The sequence below is a fragment of the Oncorhynchus nerka genome, unplaced genomic scaffold, assembly GCF_034236695.1.
Source record: "Oncorhynchus nerka isolate Pitt River unplaced genomic scaffold, Oner_Uvic_2.0 unplaced_scaffold_776, whole genome shotgun sequence".
NCBI lineage: Eukaryota > Metazoa > Chordata > Actinopteri > Salmoniformes > Salmonidae > Oncorhynchus > Oncorhynchus nerka.
Genome location: NW_027040449.1, coordinates 210,101 through 237,931, shown reverse-complemented (window position 1 = coordinate 237,931; position 27,831 = coordinate 210,101). Strand labels below are relative to the sequence as shown.

The 27,831-nt window shown below is 40.6% G+C and overlaps 1 protein-coding gene across 1 annotated transcript; it reads right to left on the bottom strand.

Annotated features, from left to right (window-relative positions):
* Nucleotides 1-400: 400 nt before the first annotated feature.
* Nucleotides 401-27,717, bottom strand: LOC135571086 (butyrophilin subfamily 1 member A1-like). The gene is made up of 8 exons (XM_065016894.1): nucleotides 27,659-27,717; nucleotides 27,449-27,517; nucleotides 26,667-27,017; nucleotides 26,242-26,523; nucleotides 22,919-23,032; nucleotides 8,504-8,530; nucleotides 5,921-5,947; nucleotides 401-1,753 (listed from the first exon to the last, which is right to left on the bottom strand). Exons 2-8 carry the CDS (start codon nucleotides 27,513-27,515, stop codon nucleotides 1,224-1,226), a joined length of 1,398 nt encoding a protein of 465 aa, XP_064872966.1. The 5' UTR covers nucleotides 27,516-27,517; nucleotides 27,659-27,717; the 3' UTR covers nucleotides 401-1,223.
* Between the last annotated feature and the right edge of the window lie 114 nt (nucleotides 27,718-27,831).

Here is a 27,831-nt window from a genome sequence, read left to right as displayed (position 1 = left end):
ACTGTAGTCTGTCTGATACAGTAGTCTGTCTGATACAGTAGTCTGTCTGATACAGTAGTCTGTCTGAAACTGTATTCTGTCTGATACAGTAGTCTGTCTGATACTGTAGTCTGTCTGAAACTGTAGTCTGTCTGATACAGTAGTCTGTCTGATACAGTAGTCTGTCTGATACAGTAGTCTGTCTGAAACTGTATTCTGTCTGATACAGTAGTCTGTCTGAAACAGTAGTCTGTCTGAAACTGTAGTCTGTCTGAAACTGTAGTCTGTCTGATATAATAGTCTGTCTGAAACTGTAGTCTGTCTGATATAATAGTCTGTCTGAAACTGTAGTCTGTCTGATGACAATGATGGAGATTAAACTATTTTTAAACAAACTTTCAGAACATTTTGTTATCAAATGATCAATATATAAAACACATTTATTTTGTGCTGCTGCTATATTGTTACCTAAATGTAGGAGCACACAGCAGAAAGGTTACACAACCAGTTGTGATTTTAGCATGTAAATCTTGTGCATTCCAGCAATGCCACTACACAACACTAAAGAATACATTAATTGCAAGGTAACGGTTACAAACGGTGCCCACAAACTTTCAGGACCTACATAAAGCTGTCCCAACAGCAGAGTCCCAACAGCAGAGTCCCATCAGCAGAGACCCATCAGCAGAGTCCCATCAGCAGAGTCCCAACAGCAGAGTCCCAACAGCAGAGTCCCAACAGCAGAGTCCCAACAGCAGAGTCCCAACAGCAGAGTCCCAACAGCAGAGTCCCAACAGCAGAGTCCCAACAGCAGAGTCCCAACAGCAGAGTCCCAACAGCAGAGTCCCAACAGCAGAGTCCCAACAGCAGAGTCCCAACACCTTACCAGCTGATATGGCTGACTTGTTTAAACAAATGTGTTTTCTACTGACAATTGAGATGTACAAACTATGGCATAAGGGGACGACAAGCGGATAAGAGGCCATCCGTAATTTTGATGAAGCCGTTAATGAGCGAGCTGGGACAGACGTTGTCAATATAACTATTTGTTCAGCACTTTTGAAATATACAAAAAAGGGAAAAGGGACCAGATGATTAACGTGAGGAACATGGACTACTAACAGCTTAGCTTAAGCTTAGCTAAGATTGACAGGAAATCTATAACTAAGATCTCATGTACATTAAGTCTCTCAATAGGAGTTACTGCTGTTTATACTGTATCTGCCCTGTTTGATTTAAAACAGTCAGTCAGTGACATCTACAGGACAGACGACCAGTGAAATACTATCTGATCCACCAGGGTTGAAGAATGGATAGAGTTTCTCAGTGAAGGTGCAGCCAGTGAAAGAGTAGATATGAGACCCTGCCTCCAAATTGTAGAAGGAGACCTGTCTCTTCTCATAATCCACAAACACCCCCACCTTCTGGGGCCTCTCTCTCGGGGTGAAGGTGACAGGGGAATCTGCATTAGCTGTGTACTCTCCATCCTTCAGCTCCAAAGTCCAGTATCCATTATTAGGGATTGGTATAAAACGCTCATTCCTATTGATGGACCTTCTGACCACCCCCAAAGTCCACTCAGTCTTCCCCTCCACTTTCACCTCATAGTAGAACTTCCCTGAGAAGCCCACATTTCCGAGGACAGAGGACCAATTTGTAAACCTCTTCCCGTTGTCAGAGAGAACCTGGTTTAGTTCTCCATGTCTCACTTGTTTCCCATCATCAGACAGGATGAGTTTACGATGTGCAGAATCAGGATCTAGAGTCACATCCACTGTGGAGAGAAACATACACTATGTAAACACAATGACATCAACATCAGTGGTATGATACACTATGGTAAACACAATGACATCATGACATCAGTGGTATAATACACTATGGTAAACACAAACACAATGTATAATACATGGTAAACACAATGACATCATCAGTGGTATAAACACAATACATCACCATGGTAAACACAATGACATCATGACATCACTGGTATAATACACTATGGTAAACACAATGACATCATGACATCAGTGGTATAATACACTATGTAAACACAATGATATCAACATCAGTGGACATCATGTAAACACAATGACAACATCAGTGGGTATAATACACTATGGTAAACACAATGACATCACCATCACTGGTATAATACACTATGGTAAACACAATGACATCATGACATCACTGGTATAATACACTATGGTAAACACAATGACATCAACATCAGTGGTATAATACACTATGGTAAACACAATGACATCATGACATCAACATCAGTGGTATAATACACTATGGTAAACACAATGACATCATGACATCAGTGGTATAATACACTATGGTAAACACAATGACATCATGACATCAACATCAGTGGTATAATACCCTATGGTAAACACAATGACATCATGACATCAACATCAGTGGTATAATACACTACGGTAAACATAATGACATCATCAGTGGTATAGTGGTATAACACACATCATGACATCAACATCAGTGGTATAATACATGGTAAACACAATGACATCACCATCAGTGGTATAATCAGTGGTAAACACAATGACATCAACATCAGTGGTATAAACACTAAAATGACATCATGACATCAACATCAGTGGTATAATACACTATGGTAAACACAATGACATCAACATCAGTGGTATAACATAAACACAATGACATCAACATCAGTGGTATAATACACTATGGTAAACACAATGACATCATGACATCAACATCAGTGGTATAATACACTATGGTAAACACAATGACATCATGACATCAGTGGTATAATACACTATGGTAAACACAATGACATCATGACATCAACATCAGTGGTATAATACACTATGGTAAACACAATGACATCATGACATCAACATCAGTGGTATAATACACTATGGTAAACACAATGACATCAACATCAGTGGTATAATACACCATGGTAAACACAATGACATCAACATCAGTGGTATAATACACTATGGTAAACACAATGACATCAACATCAGTGGTATAATACATGGTAAACACAATGACATCAACATCAGTGGTATAATACACTATGGTAAACACAATGACATCATCATCATCAGTGGTATAATACACTATGGTAAACACAATGACATCATCATCAGTGGTATAATACACTATGGTAAACACAATGACATCAACATCAGTGGTATAATACACTATGGTAAACACAATGACATCATGACATCAACATCAGTGGTATAATACACTATGGTAAACACAATGACAAATCAACATCAGTGTAAAATACACATCATGACATCATGACATCAGTGGTATAATACACTATGGTAAACACAATGACATCATGACAAACATCAATGACATCATGACATCAGTGGTATAATACACTATGGTAAACACAATGACATCATGACATCAACATCAGTGGTATAATACACTATGGTAAACACAATGACATCAACATCAGTGGTATAATACACTATGGTAAACACAATGACATCAACATCAGTGGTATAATACACTATGGTAAACAATGACAATGACATCAACATCAGTGGTATAATACACTATGGTAAACACAATGACATCAACATCAGTGGTATAATACACTATGGTAAACACAATGATCATCAACATCAGTGGTATAATACACTATGGTAAACACAATAAACATCAATGACAATGACATCAACATCAGTGGTATAATACACTATGGTAAACACAAAACACAATGACATCATGACATCAACATCAGTGGTATAATACACTATGGTAAACACAATGACATCAACATCAGTGGTATAATACACTATGGTAAACACAATGAATCAACATCATCAGTGGTATAATACATCATGGTAAACACAATCAACATCAGTGGTATAATACACTATGGTAAACACAATGACATCATGACATCATCAGTGGTATAATACACTATGGTAAACACAATGACATCATGACATCAATGACATCAACATCAGTGGTATAATACACTATGGTAAACACAATGACATGACATCACATCAGTGGTATAATACACTATGGTAAACACAATGACATCAACATCAGTGGTATAATACACTATGGTAAACACAATGACATCATGACATCAACATCAGTGGTATAATACACTATGGTAAACACAATGACATCATGACATCAACATCAGTGGTATAATACACTATGGTAAACACAATGACATCAACATCAGTGGTATAATACACTATGTAAACACAATGTAAACACAATGACATCATGACATCATCATCAGTGGTATAATACACTATGGTAAACACAATGATCATCAACATCAGTGGTATAATACACTATGGTAAACACAATGACATCATCATCAGTGGTATAATACACTATGGTAAACAATGACATCATGACATCAACATCAGTGGTATAATACACTATGGTAAACACAATGACATCAACATCAGTGGTATAATACACTATGGTAAACACAATGACATCATCATCAGTGGTATAATACACTATGGTAAACACAATGACATCATGACATCAACATCAGTGGTATAATACACAATGTGGTAAACATCAATGACATCAACATCAGTGGTATAATACACTATGGTAAACACAATGACATCATGACATCAACATCAGTGGTATAGTGATATGTAAACACAATCAACATCAGTGGTATAATACAATGGTAAACACAATGACATCATCATCAGTGGTATAATACACTATGGTAAACACAATGACATCATCATCAGTGGTATAATACACTATGGTAACATCACATCATGACATAAACATCATGACATCAACATCAGTGGTATAATACACTATGGTAAACACAATGACATCAACATCAGTGGTATAATACACTATGGTAAACACAATGACATCATGTAAACACATCAACATCAGTGGTATAATACACTATGGTAAACACAATGACATCAACATCAGTGGTATAATACACTATGGTAAACACAATGACATCATCATCAGTGGTATAATACACTATGGTAAACACAATGATATCATGACATCAACATCAGTGGTATAATACACTATGGTAAACACAATGACATCATGACATCAACATCAGTGGTATAATACACTATGGTAAACACAATGACATCATCATCAGTGGTATAATACACTATGGTAAACACAATGACATCAACATCAGTGGTATAATACACAGTGGTATAATGGTAAACACAATGACATCAACATCAGTGGTATAATACACTATGGTAAACACAATGACATCAACATCAGTGGTATAATACACTATGGTAAACCCAATGACATCATGACATCAGTGGTATAATACACTATGGTAAACACAATGACATCATGACATCAACATCAGTGGTATAATACACTATGGTAAACACAATGACATCATGTCATCAACATCAGTGGTATAATACACTATGGTAAACACAATGACATCAACATCAGTGGTATAATACACTATGGTAAACACAATGACATCATGACATCAGTGGGTATAATACACTATGGTAAACACAATGACATCATGACATCAACATCAGTGGTATAATACACTATGGTAAACACAATGACATCATGACATCAACATCAGTGGTATAATACACTATGGTAAACACAATGACATCATGACATCATCATCAGTGGGTACAACATGTTACTGTATTGATCTCTGACACATGATACTGTCTTCCACGATTAGTGGTCCAGTTTTCATTACGTCATGGGTAAGAACCTGGTTAACTAATGTTAATACATGATTTAGGGTTCAATCAGATCTGCTTTACACATAGTGGTTGTTTTGACAGTGTCGGAGGTGGAACTGCGTTAAGAGCTGTCAAATCCACTAAAGTGGACACTATTTGGTATAATATGTTACGTTTCATATGGTATGTATTAATTTGTGGATGTCACAGAGTATAAAACACACCTGCATGTCTTCTGATGGTTTCAAAATCTGAAATATAGAGTAAGAGACTGTTGGTTATGAAAATGAGCAACATACTGATGGAGATCACAAACTACTGTTAAAGCACATTTGTGTTGTTCAACCCAGACCTCAAACTATGCAGACCTATAATAACTTTAATCTTAGTGAACATATGGGGAGAAATATCTGACACCCCAGCAGTCCCAGGAAGGTGGGGAGCCCAAGAGCTCATTTTTTATGTACGTATATATAATAAATTATTTTCACAGTAACCCTCCATAAATTCATTCATAAACCTTTTTCTTTTCCATATGTGATAGGAAGCTAAATGTTTGTTTCCTTGGGCTTCAGGAATGTGACTGAAAAAGTGAAAAAGTAAAAAACAAACTGATAGTATGAGGGGATAGTCAGTGAACAAATGCTGTTGTCAACGCTACAACAGCTCAGGTGCAATGAGTGGAGCTTACTGAGGTGTTCAAAAACTCATATCAGATCGAGAGACTAATGCTTCTTAGATAGTTCTTTATGAGTTTTAGTTTAGAAAATGATCTCTCTGCAGAGGCAACAGTTACAGGGATGGTAAAAACAGCTTGAGTTGCCGTAGCAATATCAGTGAAACTGGGCAGAAGGGAATTGTACTTCAAATACAGCAGTTCTATAATTAATTAATAATGTTTTTTATTTAACCTTTATTTAAACTATGCAATTCAGTTAAGAAACAAATTCTTACTTTACAATTTTTATTTATTTTTTATTTTACCTTTATTTTACTAGGCAAGTCAGTTAAGAACAAATTCTTATTTTCAATGACGGCCTAGGAACAGTGGGTTAACTGCCTTGTTCATGGCAGAACGACAGATTTGTACCTTGTCAGCTCAAGGATTGGAACTTGCAACCTTTCAGTTATTAGCCCAAAGCTCTAACCACTAGGCTAGGCTACCCTGCCACCAATGACTGCCTACCCCGGCCAAACCCTCCCCTAACCCGGACGACACTGTACAAATTGTGCGCCGCCTTATGGGACTCCCAATCACAGCCGGTTGTGTTACAGCCTGGGATCAAACCATGGTCTGTAGTGACGCCGCAAGCACTGAGACGCAGTGCCTTAGATCGCTGCGCCACTCGGGAGCCCACAAGCTGACAGTCCCCGAAATCAGGCACTAAAATTACTTTAAAAAATAGTTTTATGTTTACGTGACTTATTTGTTTGATTTCCCACCGTTTTGTCAGAAGACCATCCAGGCCTTACTAGGATCATGTCAACGTCCTCCGTCAAATTAACGTGTATTTGCCTCCCTCTGGTGGTTGAAATTATCACTACATCAATTTATTTTACTTCACCGCAACCTTGCGTCAAAGGGGCGGTCCTTGGAAAAACATTTATTCAGCTCGACTCCTTCCAGGCACAGATATGGCAAATCAGTCTGATTTACTGGAGGTATACTGGTGAACCGGCTTGTGAGTTGTGCGGTTGTAATATCAACAGTCCCTTTTCTCTGTTATATCTTGGCATGCATCAGTCAAGTTCAATTGTGTGCAGCACAAAGGACATATACTGCACAATGTCTCAGGAAAGACTGTCTGGGCTGTCAATACTCAGTATAGAAAGCAGCCGGACCCGCAACCTGAACCTACAGGCCGTGATGAAAACTTTTGCACACAAAAAAAGAGGCCTTCAGGACACAATGGGGGTCTCAAGTTGGATTTCATTTGATTTAATTTACCGGGAATATTGCCTCCCATTTGTGTAAACTATTAGCCAGACAAACACCGCTGAGTTCAGCAATATAAATAGTGGCTGAATTGACGCTCAAGATGACTACTATTTTCCTCATTGTTCGGCGATTTGATGTGTAACTTTTATTAAAATTGTATAAATAGCAGCTAAATACGGTATATAGATTCATATAGTACACTGCATAATGAAACAATCCCTAGTTAGCCAGTGTTTTGAGGGTGGACTGACTTTTATTTGGCGTTATTAATAGACTGGTTTTACGCACAACTTTCTATCTAAACTGAGAGAGAGCGCGAGGACAGCTCATGTTATGCAGGTTCAGTTATTCTATACAGGACAGTTGTATATTCTGGTAGCTGATTAGTATGCGGTTGCATCGAACATTTATTTTACAATCTGCAATGATTGAATTTACAACTTTAATTACTGAATAAGTAATTACATTATTGCCACCAGCCAGTAGTAGAAGACCAAATCGGCCTGTTTACCAATGAACATTTATCCATTAGCCAAAGCTAAGCCTTGGCACCACAGAAAGCCCATCATCGATTCGATAGGCATGCAGTCGCATAGACATGCCGCGATTTCAGCATGATGGTCAGTGATCGGTAGTCTATACTTCAATTTTTATTTCAGGGGGGGCGAACTCCGACCTTGCGGGGGTCCAGAGAAACTGTGTTATGCCAGTGATGAGATTGATGGTAACTTCAGTCAAATTTAGTGCCAAACACACTGACACAATGTAATAAAACATTTACTACATTAATTATCTATCATACTATAACTGCAAACAAGATTCAAAGGAAAAGTACATTCAAAATATTAGAAATCAGTTCTTCCTTTACCTGGACTCCAGTTTGTGTTCACAAAATCTGTGGAGACATTATTTTTAACCAATATTAATCATTGAGATACAGGTTTTTCTTCACTGTACATAAATGTTTAGACATTGTCAATGTATTATTGATGTACTGGAAGCCAGCATATACTGAAGCTATAGTTTAAAACCCTGTAATAAGGATATCTTCCATAATGACTTCTAGAGCGATGCACCCAGAAGAGTGTTCCGTCACTACATCCAGTCACTCACTAGTTCATACGTGTCCATACTTGTAAATGCTCATTCTTTAATGCTTTCTTTGTACCTATGTGTGTCCTGTGTAACTGTGTGCCTTTTATGTTTGCTGAAATACGTAGTTTTGGATAAAATCGGTTATAATCGCAATGGAGTAAAAAATTACGACTTCAATCAGGCACGACAACTTAATGCTCTTAAACATATCCATTACATATCCATTATTTAACTGTATGTATTACATACTGTGTAGCTGGTCTTATCCTTGTCATGATTGTTATAGCGTTGTCAGTTGGACTGGAAATCCATAGTTTTTCATGAAACATTTTATTCTAGGCGTTCACTGCCCCAATTTTTTTTTTTAAATCAGCTGTGCAATGATGGGTGATGATGCTCCTTCACACAACGATTTCTTTGGCAGAGGTCACCTAAAATGCTACTTTAATAAACTACAGATTTCAGCAAACAAAGAAAGGCACACAATTACACAGGACAAACAAGTTCACGGTAAGAGTTTAAGAATGGACATTTTTACAAGTATCGACTGATAGGGACTGATAGTCGGAGGTACAGTCCACACACACTCATCACCACTCAACTCCATTGACAAAGCTAACATTTATAAGCCATCATATACAGTAGGTAACAACGCCTTAATACTTACCCAGCTGAGAAGTCAGGATTTCTACAGATAAACAGATACATATAGTCAATTAGACACATCAGTGGTGTCCAAGGGGGAATCAACATGTGTTGGCTACCTCTCTAGTCTACACCCTAAAAATAAAAGGTTCCTGTATGATCTTTTAGGATAATATAAGGTTTAAAAAAACAAAAATAACCTTACGGTTAATTTAAGAACCTATACTCTGCCATCAGGTCGTATTTTATTTTTTGTATTTGACCCCTTTTTCTCCCCAGTTGATAGTTACAGTCTTGTCTCATCGCTGCAACTCCCGTAAAGACTCGGGAGGCAAAGGTCATTTTTTCCATTTCTTCCGAAACACAACCCAACCAAATCACACTGCTTCTTGACACAATGCCCACTTAACCCGGAAGCCAGCCGAACCAATGTGTCGGAGGAACCACCGTACAGCTAGCGACGGTGTCAGCGTGCACTGCGCCCGGTCCACCACAGGACGAAAGGTTTATGAGCATGATCACTCATCAGACCGGAGGTAAAGAGGCGAACATTTCATGGAGCTCGTGGAGCTTGGAATCGGTCGCTCGTGGAGCTTGGAATCGGTCGCTCGTGGAGCTTGGAATCGGTCGCTCGTGGAGCTTGGAATCGTGTGTGTCTTTTGTTCTTGGATTTGGGCGCTGAGTTGAGAACTCTTTGTGGAGCGGCGAAAAGAGGACGCTTTGCTGATTGGCTGCTGTGTCTAAGTTGTGATGATGTAGTTTTTGGCTCATTCATTAACCTATGCAGTGCTAAAATGTGTTCACACCGTGCTGATGGTTGCAAATCAATGGAATTTAATGGGATCTGATGTTCAGTGCTCTTACCTGCCCTTACAATGGATCCAATCGATACTTTGCAAAAGTTCAAATGATGGAGAAGTGCTAAGTTGGGTGCACTTACTAAAAGAGAAATGGGATCACACAACTTATGGGAGATGATGGAAATGTTGAAATCTTTGATGACAAAGATTTCTCAAAGTTGGTTAAGTTGTTGCATGATCTCAATGAGTCCATAAAGGCTTTGTTATCTGCTGAGAAGGCAACAAAGTATCAGGTTGAACATTATGGCCCAAACGCAGCAATAGGGATAGTTTTGCAACCATTTTGGACACATGGACGGAAGAAGCACAGTAATAAACAATGGCTAAAAAAAATGATGAGGAGGTCCAGCCAAGTATCTCCAATGTCTCATCAGAACTGAGGAGGTCCAGCCAAGTATCTCCAATGTCTCATCAGAACATGTAAATAGATCACAACACAGCAGGCACTCAGGACAATCCATCACATATTCTACCAGGCTCTATTTGAAGGCTGAAAGGGAAGCCTTACTGGTTAAAGCTGAAGCATTGAATAGTAAACAAGCACTGGAGAAACAGGAGGCTCAACTCAAGGCACAAAAGAAAGGTTTGGAGCTTGAAACTGAAATATTGGCTAACAGTGCTAAGATGAATGTATTCCATGTGTAGGAAGCCACTCAAGGAATGGGAAACAAATCAGATGATTTAATGAACAATACCTGAATGCAATGGGAAGGCCTGAAGATAACCATGGGGAAGGTTACTCAAAGCAAAATGGTGCCCACCACCACTCAGGTTGTCATAGGTCTCCATACCACACAGTCACACATCATGGCTGACCTGGGATCCCCATTGTTCACCATGTCTGTTCTTACTGCACAGAGCCATGGTCAAAGTAGTATGTTATAACTACCACCACATACAGCTCTGTTTATACTGCACAGGGCCATGGTCAAAGTACTATGTTATAACTACCACCACATACAGCTCTGTTCATACTGCACAGGGCCATGGTCAAAGTAGTATGTTATAACTACCACCACATACAGCTCTGTTCATACTGCACAGGGCCAGGGTCAATATACTATGTTATAACTAAGGACTACCACCACATACAGCACTGTTCATCATAGGTAAACTCACACACAGTAGAGCCTGTTGTAAGACCAAAAGAGGCAGCTGCAACTTCCAACTAGGGGAAAAAGGCCTTTCAACCCAGACCAGGGTGGAGCTGACAACATGGGCAGTATTGTCAACATTCTGCTACACCAAAATGCTATCACTGAAATGCTGGTAAGGCAACAAAGTTTGTCCTAATTACCACCTCTTAGTGTACCACTGGGTGACCCACTACACTACAGGTTCTTTGTACCCGTGTTTAAGGGTGACCCACTAGACTACATATCTTTGTACCAGTGTTTAAGGGTGACCCACTAGACTACATATCTTTGTACCAGTGTTTAAGGGTGACCCACTACACTACAGGTTCTTTGTACCAGTGTTTAAGGGTGACCCACTAGACTACAGGTTCTTTGTACATGGCTTTGAACATGCTATCGAAGACCGGACCGAGAACAGCAAAGACAGGCTGTACCTTTTGGAGAAATTCACCATGGGGCAACTCAAATCAAATCTTGGCTCAGCTCGTTTGTCTTACTGACGTTGAGGGAGAGGTTGTTGTCCTGTCATCACACTGCCAGGTATCTGACCTCCTCCCCAAGGCTGTCTCATTGTTTTCAGTGATCAGGCCTACCACCGTCTGCAAACTTAATGATGGTGTTGGAGTTCTAAGTGGCCATGCAGTCATGGGTGAACAGGGAGTACCCGAGAGGACTAAGTACGCACCCCTGAGGGGCCCCCATGTTGAGGGTCAGCATGGCGGATGTATTGTTGTCTACCCTCACCACCTTGGGGCGACCCGTCAGCAAGTCCAGGATACAGTTGCAGAGGGAGGTGTTCAGTCCCAGGGTCCTTAGCTTAGTGATGAACTTGGAGGGCACCATGGTGTTGAATGCTGAGCTGTAGTCAATGAACAGCATTCTCACGTAGGTGTCCCTTTTGTCCAGGTGGGAAAGGGTAGTGTAGAGTGCAATAGAGATTGTGTCATCTGTTGATCTGTTGGGGTGGTATGCGAATTGGGATGGGTCCAGGGTGTCTTGAATGATGGTGTTGATGTGAGCCATGATCAGCCTTTCAAAGCATTTCAAGGATATTGATGTGAGTGCTAAGCGGCAATAGTCATTTAGACAGGTTACCTTGGCGTTGTTGGACACAGGGACTATGGTGGTCTGCTTGAAATATGAAGGTATTACAGACTGGGTCAGGGAAAGGTTGAAAATGTCAGTAAAGACACTTGCCAGCTAGTCAGCGCATGCTCTGAGTACGAGTCCTGCAAATCCGTCTGACCCTGCGGCTTTGTGAGTGAAGAACCTGTTTAAAGGTCTTACACACATTGGCTACCGAGAGCGTGGTAACACAGCCGCCCGGAACTCATGGTTTAGTGTTTCTTCCCTCGACAGGAGCGTAGAAGGCATTTAGCTCATCTGCTAGGCTCGTGTCACTGGGAAGCTTGTGGCTGCGTTTCCCTTTCTAATCTGTGATAGTTTGCGAGCCCTGCTACATCCGACAAGTGTCAGAGCTTGTGTAGTAGGATTTGATCTTACTCCTGTATTGTTGCTTTGCCTGTTTGATGATTCATCGGAGGGAATAACATGATTTATTCTAAGCGTCTGGGTTTGTGTCCTGCTCCTTGAAAGCGGCAGCCTTCTGCTCAGTGCGGATGCTGCCTGTAATCCATGGCTTCTGGTTGGGACATGTATGTACGGCCACTGTGGGAACGATGTCATCGATGCACATTAATAAAGCAGGTGACTGATGTGGTAAACTCCTCACCACTTCCGAATTGAGCGTTTCACTGGTACTTCCTGGTTGAGTTTTTACTTGTAAACAGGATTAAGGAGGATAGTTATGGTCAGATTAGCCAGAGATCTAGTCCACATTTACCAACATATGGAGGCTGACAGAGGGTATGCAGAGGCCAAAAGCAGAAAAATGAATCATGCTTTTGTCACTTCTAGGTTAGACTACTGCAATGCTCTACTTTCCCGCTACCCGGATAAAGCACTAAATAAACTTCAGTTAGTGCTAAATACGGCTGCTAGAATCCTGACTAGAACCAAAAAATGTGATCATATTACTCCAGTGCTAGCCTCCCTACACTGGCTTCCTGTCAAGGCAAGGGCTGATTTCAAGGTTTTACTGCTAACCTACAAAGCATTACATGGGTTTGCTCCTACCTATCTCTCTGATTTGGTCCTGATTTGGTCCTGCCATACATACCTAGAGCTCCATTTTTATGGAATGGTCTGCCTACCCATGTGAGAGACGCAAACTCGGTCTCAACCTTTAAGTCTTTACTGAAGACTCATCTCTTCAGTGGGTCATATTTTTATTTATTTTTTTATTTCACCTTTATTTAACCAGGTAGGCTAGTTGAGAACAGGTTCTCATTTGCAACTGCGACCTGGCCAAGATAAAGCATAGCAGTGTGAACAGACAACACAGAGTTACACATGGAGTAAACAATTAATATGATTGACTGTAGTCTGGCCCAGGAGCGTGAAGGTGAACGGAAAGGCTCTGGAGCAACGAACCGCCCTTGCTGTCTCTGCCTGGCCGGTTCCCCTCTTTCCACTGGGATTCTCTGCCTCTAACCCTATTACAGGGGCTGAGTCACTGGCTTACTAGGGCTCTTTCATACTGTCCCTAGGAGGGGTGCGCCACTTGAGTGGGTTGAGTCACTGATGTGATCTTCCTGTCTGGGTTGGCGCCCCCCCTTGGGTTGTGCCGTGGCGGAGATCTTTGTGGGCTATACTCGGCCTCGTCTCAAGATGGTAAGTTGGTGGTTGAAGATATCCCTCTAGTGGTGTGGGGGCTGTGCTTTGGCAAAGTGGGTGGGGTTATATCCTTCCTGTTTGGCCCTGTCCGGGGGTGTCATCGGATGGGGCCACAGTGTCTCCTGACCCCTCCTGTCTCAGCCTCCAGTATTTATGCTGCAGTAGTTTATGTGTCGGGGGGCTAGGGTCAGTCTGATATATCTGGAGTAATTCTCCTGTCCTATCCGGTGTCCTGTGTGAATTTAAGTATGCTCTCTCTAATTCTCTCTTTCTCTCTTTATTTCTCTCTCTCGGAGGACCTGAGCCCTAGGACTACCTGACATGATGACTACTTGCTGTCCCCAGTCCACCTGGCCGTGCTGCTGCTCCAGTTTCAACTGTTCTGCCTGTGATTATTATTATTTGACCATGCTGGTCATTTATGAACATTTGAACATCTTGGCCATGTTCTGTAATAATCTCCACCCGGCACAGCCAGAAGAGGACTGGTCACCCCACATAGCCTGGTTTCTTCCTAGGTTTTGGCCTTTCTAGGGAGTTTTTCCTAGCCACTGTGCTTCTACACCTGCATTGCTTGCTGTTTGGGGTTTTAGGCTGGGTTTCTGTACAGCACTTTGAGATATCAGCTGATGTACGAAGGGCTATATAAATAAATTTGATTTGATTTGATTGGCAGGACAGGTCTTCATATAACACAAAGACACAGGGAGTAGCTGTGTTGATTAATAAGAATTTACCCTTCTGTGTAACGAAAATAAATATTGATCTACTGGGACGTTATATAGTGGTCCATGGCAGAATGTATTCTGAATCTTGGACCTTGCTTAATGTATATGCACCCAATTATGATTATCATATTTTTATTCAAGAAATATAACCCAAGGTAACGGAATTTCAGGGAACACTCTTAGTTTGGGGCAACTTGATTTTTTGTCTGGATCAGATTCTGAATACATCCTCCACTAAAGCAACCTCATTGACTAAGTCAGCCAAATGCACTCTATCATTTATGAAAGACTTACATTTGAAAGACACATGGAGATAGCTCCACCCCCAAGATGGGGATTACTCATTCTACTCCTACCTGCACTCTAATACCTGGATTGATTATCTTTCTCCTATTAGCACAGGTAACCCATAGAGTTGTGTAAACTGAGTATTTATCCAGAACTAGATCAGATCATTCTCCCCTCACACGTTCTGTTTGGATGCCGGATGAAGTTCAAGGGACATATAGATGGAGCCTAAACCCAACTCTTTTTAAAAAAGCAGAATTTTGTCAACTTATCAGAGAACAAATTAAGTTTCAGTGAAAGAAACTGTCCTGCACTGCTGAATTGAATGAATTAATGAAATCCTATTACTACAAACATAACACCAAACATCTGTCTCTAAAGAAACATTCCGCTCATTGGTGTATAAAAACTCATGGTTCCACCATTGGGGTGCCAGGACAGAGAGAGCTTGGACTGGACTGAGCGGGAGCTGCCCTCCCAGGGGTGGGAAGGCCAAGAGAACAGAGGTGGCAGAATGGGGTGTAGGGTTTGCTCATAGCCTAAAAGAAGGGAGGGGCAGTTCTTCTTGCTGCTACGTAGGCAAGCACCATGATCTTGTAGTGGACGCAAGATTTGACTGGAAGCCAGTGGATTGTGCAAAGGAGCGGGTTGACATGAGAGAACTTGGGAAGGTTGAAAACCAGGCGGGCTGTAGCATTCTGGATCAATTGCAGGGGTTTCATGGCACAAGCAAAGAGACCAGACAACAGAGATTTCTATTAGTCAAGACGGGAGATGACAAGTGCCTGGATTAGGACCTGTGCCACTTCCTGTTTGAGGTATGGTCATATGGATGTAAACCATGAATCTGCAGTAGCGAGACACTGATTTGATGTTTTCAGAGAACGACAGGGTGTTGTCCAGGTTCACGCCAAGGTTCTTTACACTCTGGGTGTGCGACACTGTGGAGTTGTCAATTTTGATGGAGAGGTGTGAGGATATGATGGAGCCAAGTGACTTGGTGTATAGAGAGAAGAGGAGAGAAACTAGAACAGAGCCATGGGGGACACCAGTAGTGAGAAAACGTGGTGCAGACCCAGATGCTCTCTACTGATGGTTTCCAGTGTCGAAGGTAGTGGATAGATCTAGAAGGATGAGAACAGATGAGAGAGAGTCTACTTTGGCAGTACGGAGAGCCTCCGTGACAAAGAAGAGCAGTCTCGGTTGAGTGACCCGTCTTGAAGCCTGACTGGTTAGGGTCAAGAAGATTGTTCTGAGAGGGATAACGAGAGAGTTGATCAGAGATAGCACGCTCAATTGTTTTGGAAAGAAAAGAAAGGGGTACAGGTCTATAGATTGATGTCAGATGAGTCAAGTGTTGGTTTCTCAACAGTTTTCCGTGTGTATCAAGAATGGTCCACCACCAAAGGATATTCAGCCAACTTGACACATCTGTGGGAAGCATTGGAGTCAACATGGACCAGCATCCTTTGGGAAAGGTTTTGACACCTTGTAGAGTCCATGCCCTCAAGAATTGAGGCAAAATGTGGTGCAACTCAATATTAGGAAAGTGTTCCTAATGGTTTGTACTCTCAGCTTATTGTAAGACTTGTTCTGGAAGAGGTGGACCAAAGTGTATCTTCCTGAGTTGCAGGAGCAACAAAAATTAACAAGAGAAGAAACTTCGTCCCCAGAGATCTCATCGGGATGACTCTTGTCTCTGTATGAAGTGTTGATGGGTTAAAGGTTCCAAACTGTCTGTTCCAGCAGTTGGCACACAGTTAGGACACTCATCGCTACCACACAAGACATGTAGCAGAGGTCTCTTCACAGTCCCCAGGGCCAGAACAGAGGCTGGGAAATGCAGAGTATTAAATAAAGCCATGACTACATAACAGGAAGTTTGTGGCACCTTAATTGTGGAGAACAGGCTCGTGGTAAAAGCTGGAGCAGAATAAGTGAAATGGTATCAAAAACATCCAACACATGGTTTCCAGTTGTTTGTTGACATTCCATTTGCTCCGTTCCAGTCATTATTATGAGCCATAGTCTCCTCAGCAGCCTCCAGAGTAACCATACATTATGGGTCAGCTAGGTCTCAGGTATAGAGTAACCATACATTATGGGTCAGCTAGGTCTCAGGTATAGAGTAACCATACATTATGGGTCAGCTAGGACTCAGGTATGGAGTTACCATACATTATGGGTCAGCTAGGACTCAGGTATGGAGTTACCATACATTATGGGTCAGCTAGGACTCAGGAATGGAGTTACCATACATTTTGGGTCAGCTAGGACTCAGGTATGAAATAACCATACATTATGGGTCAGCTAGGACTCAGGTATGGAGTTACCATACATTATGGGTCAGCTAGGACTCAGGAATGGAGTTACCATACATTTTGGGTCAGCTAGGACTCAGGTATGAAATAACCATACATTATGGGTCAGCTAGGACTCAGGTATGGAGGTAACATACATTATGGGTCAGCTAGGACTCAGGGATAGAGTAACCATACATTATGGGTCAGCTAGGACTCAGGTATGGAGGTAACATACATTATGGGTCAGCTATGACTCAGGGATAGAGTAACCATACATTATGGGTCAGCTAGGACTCAGGGATAGAGTAACCATACATTATGGGTCAGCTAGGACTCAGGGATAGAGTAACCATACATTATGGGTCAGCTATGACTCAGGGATAGAGTAACCATACATTATGGGTCAGCTATGACTCAGGGATAGAGTAACCATACATTATGGGTCAGCTAGGACTCAGGGATAGAGTAACCATACATTATGGGTCAGCTAGGACTCAGGGATAGAGTAACCATACATTATGGGTCAGCTAGGACTCAGGGATAGAGTAACCATACATTATGGGTCAGCTAGGACTCAGGTATGGAGTTACCATACATTATGGTTCAGCTAGGACTCAGGGATAGAGTAACCATACATTATGGGTCAGCTAGGTCTCAGGTATAGAGTAACCATACATTATGGGTCAGCTAGGACTCAGGGATAGAGTAACCATACATTATGGGTCAGCTAGGTCTCAGGTATAGAGTAACCATACATTATGGGTCAGCTAGGACTCAGGTATAGAGTAACCATACATTATGGGTCAGCTAGGACTCAGGGATAGAGTAACCATACATTATGGGTCAGCTAGGTCTCAGGTATAGAGTAACCATACATTATGGGTCAGCTAGGACTCAGGTATAGAGTTATCATACATTATGGGTCAGCTAAGACTCAGGTATGGAGTTAGCATACATTATGGGTCAGCTAGGACTCAGGTATAGAGTAACCATACATTATGGGTCAGCTAGGACTCAGGGATAGAGTAACCATACATTATGGGTCAGCTAGGTCTCAGGTATAGAGTAACCATACATTATGGGTCAGCTAGGACTCAGGTATAGAGTTATCATACATTATGGGTCAGCTAGGACTCAGGTATAGAGTTATCATACATTATGGGTCAACTAAGACTCAGGTATAGAGTAACCATACATTATGGGTCAGCTAGGACTCAGGTATGGAGTTATCATACATTATGGGTCAGCTAGGACTCAGGTATAGAGTAACCATACATTATGGGTCAGCTAGGACTCAGGTATAGAGTTATCATACATTATGGGTCAGCTAGGACTCAGGTATAGAGTTATCATACATTATGGGTCAGCTAGGACTCAGGTATAGAGTAACCATACATTATGGGTCAGCTAGGACTCAGGTATAGAGTAACCATACATTATGGGTCAGCTAGGACTCAGGGATAGAGTAACCATACATTATGGGTCAGCTAGGACTCAGGGATAGAGTAACCATACATTATGGGTCAGCTAGGACTCAGGTATGGAGTTACCATACATTATGGGTCAGCTAGGACTCAGGGATAGAGTAACCATACATTATGGGTCAGCTAGGACTCAGGGATAGAGTAACCATACATTATGGGTCAGCTAGGACTCAGGGATAGAGTAACCATACATTGTGGGTCAGCTAGGTCTCAGGGATAGAGTAACCATACATTATGGGTCAGCTAGGACTCAGGGATAGAGTAACCATACATTATGGGTCAGCTAGGACTCAGGTATGGAGTTACCATACATTATGGGTCAGCTAGGACTCAGGGATAGAGTTACCATACATTATGGGTCAGCTAGGACTCAGGGATAGAGTAACCATACATTATGGGTCAGCTAGGACTCAGGTATGGAGTTACCATACATTATGGGTCAGCTAGGACTCAGGGATAGAGTTACCATACATTATGGGTCAGCTAGGACTCAGGGATAGAGTTACCATACATTATGGGTCAGCTAGGACTCAGGGATAGAGTAACCATACATTATGGGTCAGCTAGGACTCAGGTATGGAGTTACCATACATTATGGGTCAGCTAGGACTCAGGGATAGAGTTACCATACATTATGGGTCAGCTAGGACTCAGGTATGGAGTTACCATACATTATGGGTCAGCTAGGACTCAGGTATGGAGTTACCATACATTATGGGTCAGCTATGACTCAGGTATGGAGTTACCATACATTATGGGTCAGCTAGGACTTTTTTTATCGCTTTTACACAAACAAGAAAAAAATACTACTATATATCATTTTCATTTTCTGTTTAAATAATGATTTTGCTTTGATCATGGAAAGACTCTGTAACCTGTGAAATGACCTGTGTTTTGGAAATGTGGAGCCTTTGTCTGACAAATACATTTCTGTTTGTTTTTACACTATTCGAGATTTGTATTCCCTGTTACTTTGAAAGAGCATCTGACGGCAACATCACATACCTGGGGCCTCAACGTAAGTTTTGAATTGGATTCCGAATAGCCTTTATAAAATGGTTCACATAATTCTTTCAAAGTGATGATCTGGGACTCCTTGTCTCATATCACTTCTCTAATGTCACAAATCCTAAATGAGTTCCACCACCTAAATGAGTCCAGCGTACCTCTGTGAGACAACTACAATAAAGATATTCTATCCACCACTTCTTAATGTCATTAAATAAATGTGACTGGTCTATCAGTGATTCTGGTCCATCAGAAACTACCCACTGGGCAAGCTACGTAATCTCAACGTGGATATTTGGGTAATATTTGGTTCAGATGTTGATCAATGAGATTACAACCTACAGTATATGCAAAGACTGCCAAAAGTTAGTTGAATTTCCAATGTGTTATCACTATGTTATCAACCATCTAAAATCACAACCAAATTACAGTGGAAAAACAATGTTTGATTTTTTTGTTTGGTTGTCACCCAAATGTCTATCACTGCACTTTCAACCAAAAAAGACTTAAAATGCTTCAAATTATTCTAGCAAAGTGATGATCAGAAGACACTACTTACCTAGCTCCATAGTGAGGTCATCTGTAAACATGTAGAGTATGAGCTCAATGACCTCAAAATAACCTTCTTAAAATGTTTTTGTAGTCTTTTATGTTCTTGAAGTCGGTAAATTAAAGAAAATGTTCCTTTTGTGGTTCTAATAATGTTATCAAAGTGATGATCTGAAGACACTACTTACAGAACCTCTCCTTGAAATTGTCTGTAAACATGTAGAGTAGATGGAAGACAGTGAGAACATCATTAACATGAACACTAGAAGATGTAGTCTCTCTCTGGGACTCCGTGTCTCATATAAAACATCAGATAAAAGTCCGGGAACATTAATATGAACAACAAGAAGTGTTTTCTACTTAACTAAAAGTTACATCTATAGAAGAGACATTGTATTATATAATGTTATCAAAGTGATGATCTGATGACAGTACTTACGATTCTGCTCCCAGAGATCATCTGTAAACATGTAGAGTAGATGGGAGACAGTGAGAACATCAATAACATGAACATTAGAAGATGTCGTCTCTCTCTGGGACTCCTTGGTCGGGATTCAATCCAATGTGCAGTATATCGCAGGGCACTTCACAGCTGACAAAGCACTTTTTAAAGGCATTTTCCACCAGCATTCACAGTGATCACATTCATGGTAAACACTGCACATGTCGATTCATGTGTAAAATACCTTTAAAAGTCTGTTATAGTGTGCTGTGTTATAATGGTCCTTGAATTGAATCCCGGCCCTTGTCTCATACCACTGTTCCAACATCAGATGGAACATCTTAAAATGTGCTCAGCTACCAAAAAATACTTTAAATGCTTCAAATAATTATTGCAAAGTGATGATCTGAAGACACTACTTACCACTTTCCTTCTTGAGGTGAACTGTAAACATGTAGAGTAGATGGAAGACAGTGAGAACATCATTAGCATGAACACTAGAAGATGTAGTCTCTCTCTCTGGGACTCCTTGTCACATATCACTTCTCTAACGGCACAAATCCTAATTGAGTTCCACCACCTAAATGAGTCCAGCGTACCTCTGTGAGACAACTTCTCCACTGAAGATATTCTACCCACTACCACTTCTTAATTTAATGAATGAAATGTGACTGGTCCATCAGTGATACTGGTGTATCAGAGTTCATTTGACCTTTATTTAACTAGGCAAGTCAGTTAAAACTTGTTGAGGATAGGGGGCAGTATTTTCACTTTGGATGAATTGCATGCCCATAGTGAACTGTGTCAAACTCTGCCCTAGATTGCTAATATATGCATATTATTATTACTATTGGATAGAAAACACTCTAAAGTTTCTCAAACGGTTTGAATTATGTCTGTGAATATAACAGAACTCACAGGGCAGGCAATCTTCCAAACAAGAAGTGAAATTCTGAAAGTTGACTCAACATGGCGGCTACGTCTGAGCGCCGTCTCAGATTATTGCAATGTTAGGCTTTTTCCTTAACGTTTAAAACAAATCTGACACATCAGTTGCATTAAGAACCAGTGTATCTTTAATTATATGTAGAACATGTATCTTTAGTCAAAGTTTATGATGAGTATTTCTGTTATCTGGCGTAGCTCTCTGTAATTACTCCGGATATTTTGGAGGGATTTCTGAACATGGCGTCAATGTAAACCGAGATTTGTGGATATAAAAATGCATATTATCGAGCAAAACATAAATGTATTGTGTAACATGTCACATGACTGTCATCTGATGAAGATTTTCAAAAGGTTAGTGATTCATTTTATCTCTAATCCTGCTTTTGTGATTTTATCTTTGGCTGGAAAAAATGGCTGCGTTTTTTCTTTGATTTGGTGGTGGTCTAACATAAATATATGTTGTGTTTTCGCTGTAAAACATTTTAACCCTAACCCAACATTTTAATACTTTCCCCACTGCAGATTGAGTTGATCTATTATCACACCTGATTAGCATGTTAATCACCTGGAGATTAAAATCAGTCCTCAGTGTCAACATGCTAATCACCTGCAGGTAAAATCAGTCCTCAGTGTCAACATGCTAATCACCTGCAGGTTAAAATCAGTCCTCAGTGTTAACATGTTAATCACCTGCAGGTAAAATCAGTCCTCAGTGTCAACATGTTAATCACCTGATGGTTAAAATCAGTCCTCAGTGTCAACATGTTAATCACCTGATGGTTAAAATCAGTCATCAGTGTCAACATGTTAATCACCTGCAGGTAAAATCAGTCCTCAGTGTCAACATGTTAATCACCTGCAGGTAAAATCAGTCATCAGTGTCAACATGTTAATCACCTGCAGATTAAAATCAGTCCTCAGTGTCAACATGTTAATGACCTGCAGGTGTAGTATATTATCCTGTATCCATATAATACAACCACAGTGGTGTGGTGAAGTTGAAAAAAACATTGCAGACATTTCATTCCAACAATTCAACGTTCATATAATCTCTCCATTACCTTTCTTTTTACGTATGCAGTAGATAGTCAGAGAAAACCCAGTCACAGCGATGGCTCCCAGACAGCATAACACAATGAAGGTCATTCTCCATGGGGTTGTATAAAATATCTCACCTAAAACACACATCAACAACAGGGTTTGGTACTAATACTACCACACATCACTACACATCAACAACAGGGTTTGGTACTAATACTACCACACATCAACAACAGGGTTTGGTACTAATACTACCACACATCACTACACATCAACAACAGGGTTTGGTACTAATACAACCACACATCATTACACATCAACAACAGGGTTTGGTACTAATACTACCACACATCACTACACATCAACAACAGGGTTTGGTACTAATACTACCACACATCAACAACAGGGTTTGGTATTAATACTACCACACATCATTACACATCAACAACAGGGTTTGGTACTAATACTACCACACATCAACAACAGGGTTTGGTACTAATACTACCACACATCATTACACATCAACAACAGGGTTTGGTACTAATACTACCACATATTAATACACATCAACAACAGGGTTTGGTACTAATAGTACCACACATCAACAACAGGGTTTGGTACTAATACTACCACACATCAACAACAGGGTTTGGTACTGATACTATCACACATCATTACACATCAACAACAGGGTTTGGTACTAATACTATCACACATCATTACACATCAACAACAGGGTTTGGTACTAATACTACCACACATCACTACACATCAACAACAGGGTTTGGTACTCATACTACCACACATCACTACACATCAACAACAGGGTTGGGTACTAATACAACCACACATCAACAACAGGGTTTGGTACTAATACTACCACACATCATTACACATCAACAACAGGGTTTGGTACTAATACTACCACACATCAACAACAGGGTTTGGTACTAATACTACCACACATCATTACACATCAACAACAGGGTTTGGTACTAATACTACCACATATTAATACACATCAACAACAGGGTTTGGTACTAATACTACCACACACCAACAACAGGGTTTGGTACTGATACTATCACACATCATTACACATCAACAACAGGGTTTGGTACTAATACTATCACACATCATTACACATCAACAACAGGGTTTGGTACTAATACTACCACACATCACTACACATCAACAACAGGGTTTGGTACTAATACTACCACACATCACTACACATCAACAACAGGGTTTGGTACTAATACTACCACACATCACTACACATCAACAACAGGGTTTGGTACTAATACTACCACACATCACTACACATCAACAACAGGGTTTGGTACTAATACTATCACACATCACTACACATCAACAACAGGGTTTGGTACTAATACTACCACACATCACTACACATCAACAACAGGGTTGGGTACTAATACTACCACACATCACTACACATCAACAACAGGGTTGGGTACTAATACTACCACACATCACTACATATCAACAACAGGGTTTGGTACTCATACTACCACACATCACTACACATCAACAACAGGGTTGGGTACTAATACAACCACACATCAACAACAGGGTTTGGTACTAATACTACCACATATTAATACACATCAACAACAGGGTTTCGTACTAATAGTACCACACATCAACAACAGGGTTTGGTACTAATACTATCACACATCATTACACATCAACAACAGGGTTTGGTACTAATACTACCACACATCACTACACATCAACAACAGGGTTTGGTACTAATACTACCACACATCACTACACATCAACAACAGGGTTTGGTACTAATACTACCACACATCACTACACATCAACAACAGGGTTTGGTACTAATACTATCACACATCACTACACATCAACAACAGGGTTTGGTACTAATACTACCACACATCACTACACATCAACAACAGGGTTGGGTACTAATACTACCACACATCACTACATATCAACAACAGGGTTTGGTACTCATACTACCACACATCACTACACATCAACAACAGGGTTGGGTACTAATACTACCACACATCACTACACATCAACAACAGGGTTGGGTACTAATACTATCACACATCACTACACATCAACAACAGGGTTGGGTACTAATACTACCACACATCACTACACATCAACAACAGGGTTTGGTACTAATACTACCACACATCACTACACATCAACAACAGGGTTGGGTACTAATACTACCTCACAGCAGTGGATTGTGTCATAATAAACACTAATCTTCTGTATTGTCGTCTCAAAGCCTTTGGTTAAAACATATACTTTACAATAACACATTGTTAAGGGAATTTTTTATCAATGATGACTAATTATGTATACATTTCAATCAGGACTAATCAGAATACTATTATGTTACTGTATATGTACTAATCCGAATACTATTATGTTACTGTATATGTATGAGTTTCTTTCTTGATCCCAGTACTGAAAATAATGTGTGTGTGAATGTGGTCAAGAGTTTAGAACAATGACGGTCTGTTCCTTGGTACAAATTAATCAGACTGGCTAGAGTGCTTATCTACACAAGAAAACCTTGACTCGTAAATTATATTAAATTGGTAGGGAGACCAATGTGGGAAGGCTTGATACACAGCCTTGGTACTGGAACGGAGATGGCACGGGGTAGTGTTAGAACTAATGACGTCATTTTCAGTTTATAACCTGTGGTAACCTGTATTGTGGCAGTACTCTCTTGAATAAAGGCTGTTACTTGACTTTTAAGACCGGGCTCTGTCCATTCCTATAAAATAAGGGTCTTACAAATTCTTATGAATTGACAGAGTGTTTAATTTTAATTGGGAATTAAAACAGAGGAATTAAATTCCTTCAACACACATCAATATCTCCAGTGTTTCATGTCTAAATAATATTATGTTGTTACTCACTAGGGAGGTGAATCTCTGCCTCCATCTTCTCATTGATCCGGCTCTGTTGGACTCTGCAGGTAAAGCGGTTGGTGTCAGTCTCCTGGACAATGACATATTGTTTGACTCTGTAGAATCCCTTGAAGTCTCTGTGTGTCTCAGGAGGACCAGCAGTCAGATGGACTCCTTTACTGTCCAGCCACACCAGCTCAGGCTCAGGGTGCCAGCCTTCTGATTCACACAGCAGACCCATCCTCCCTCTCTGTGTCCCTCAATGGACACCACTGGCTTGGATCCTACAGCTACAGACACACAGACAGACTGGATGTTAACTGGTGACAGGCTGTGAACAAATAGACACATGCTGTACATTAACACATCAATATCTCCAGTGTTTCATGTCTAAATAATACTATGTTGTTACTCACTAGGGAGGTGAATCTCTGTCTCCATCTTCTCATTGATCCGGCTCTGTTGGACTCTGCAGGTAAAGCGGTTGGTGTCAGTCTCCTGGACAATGACATATTGTTTGACTCTGTAGAATCCCTTGAAACTTCTATGTATCTCAGGAGGACCAGCAGAGAGATGGACTCCTTTACTGTCCAGCCACACCAGCTCAGGCTCAGGGTGCCAGCCTTCTGATTCACACAGCAGACCCATCCCTCCCTCTCTGTGTCCCACAATGGACACCACTGGCTTGGATCCTACAGCTACAGACACACAGACAGACTGATGTTAACTGGTGACAGGCTGTGAACAAATAGACACATACTGTGTCCAGTAATATGAAGGAAAGAGGTGATGTCATTGTACTGTAGTTAGATTATTACATTAACATGAAAATAAACCTCACCTTTAACGAGGACTTGAACAGTGAAATCATCATACCAGCTCTTTGACTGAATTAAGCATTTGTAACGTCCCTCATCAGTGCCTTGTACCCTGGTCAGTTTCAAAGAGGTGTTTCCCCTCCACAGTTCCTCTTCAAACAGTGAAGTTCTTCCTCTATAGTGGGGAATCTGATCATCTCGTATGATTTCGCTGTTTTGGTAACGAAAGACACAAACGTCTAAGAAGTCCAGGTTAAGCCAGTCCACTGTCATGTCCTCAGCACTGATGTTGGGTTTGAGGTAACAGGGCAGAATGATGTCATCACCAGCTACAGCAACAATGGAATCAGTTGGACCAAGAACCTCAAACCTCTCTGAAGAGAACAGACATATTAACAGTTTCAATAGTTTACAGGGGATTCCTCTCTCATCTACACAGATCTGAAATACACTGTAGAATATATAGTAGTACTAGACCTTAACACTACACAAGCAACTAAAGACACAATGAGATAATATTAATCACACACACACCAGAAAGATGAAGGAAAGGAGACTAGGAGAGGAAATCACCTTAGGCCAGACACCCTAAAGGGATCTCCACAGTTTACACAATGGAGCTGACGGACAAAAGTAGTAGAACTATGTAGACAGAGAAGCAAAAGGACCTCCGTCGGCTCTGTTTGATTAGACTGTGTAGAACCCTTAAGACCACAATAGTGACTAAAGACACAATGAGATCATATTAATCACATACACAGAGGTATGAAAGGCAGTGAGATATTAAATATGTATTCTACTGTACCAGAGCCTGCTGTGTGTAGGAGATGTAGAAGAATCAGACACAGACATTCTAGTTGAGTCACCTTCATTCCTGAAGGCAATTAGATTCATCATAAAGACAAAGACTAATATAACTTGAAACCTGGAAAGCAATACTGTAGCATTAATTATACAATAACAATGGATAACATAGTATACCACATTTCAAAAGACAACTAGCTGATCCATTTACCTGGTTGAATCAGTCCTATTGAGGCACTGCAGTCTGATAAATGTACTAGTGTTCTGTGATCAAACTATTGTGATGTGACCAAACTACCTTCTTCTTTCTATTCCTTGGGACAAGAACCTGTTCAACTGCATCGCTGCACACAACTGTTGCATAGTGAGCTCAGAATCAGATAA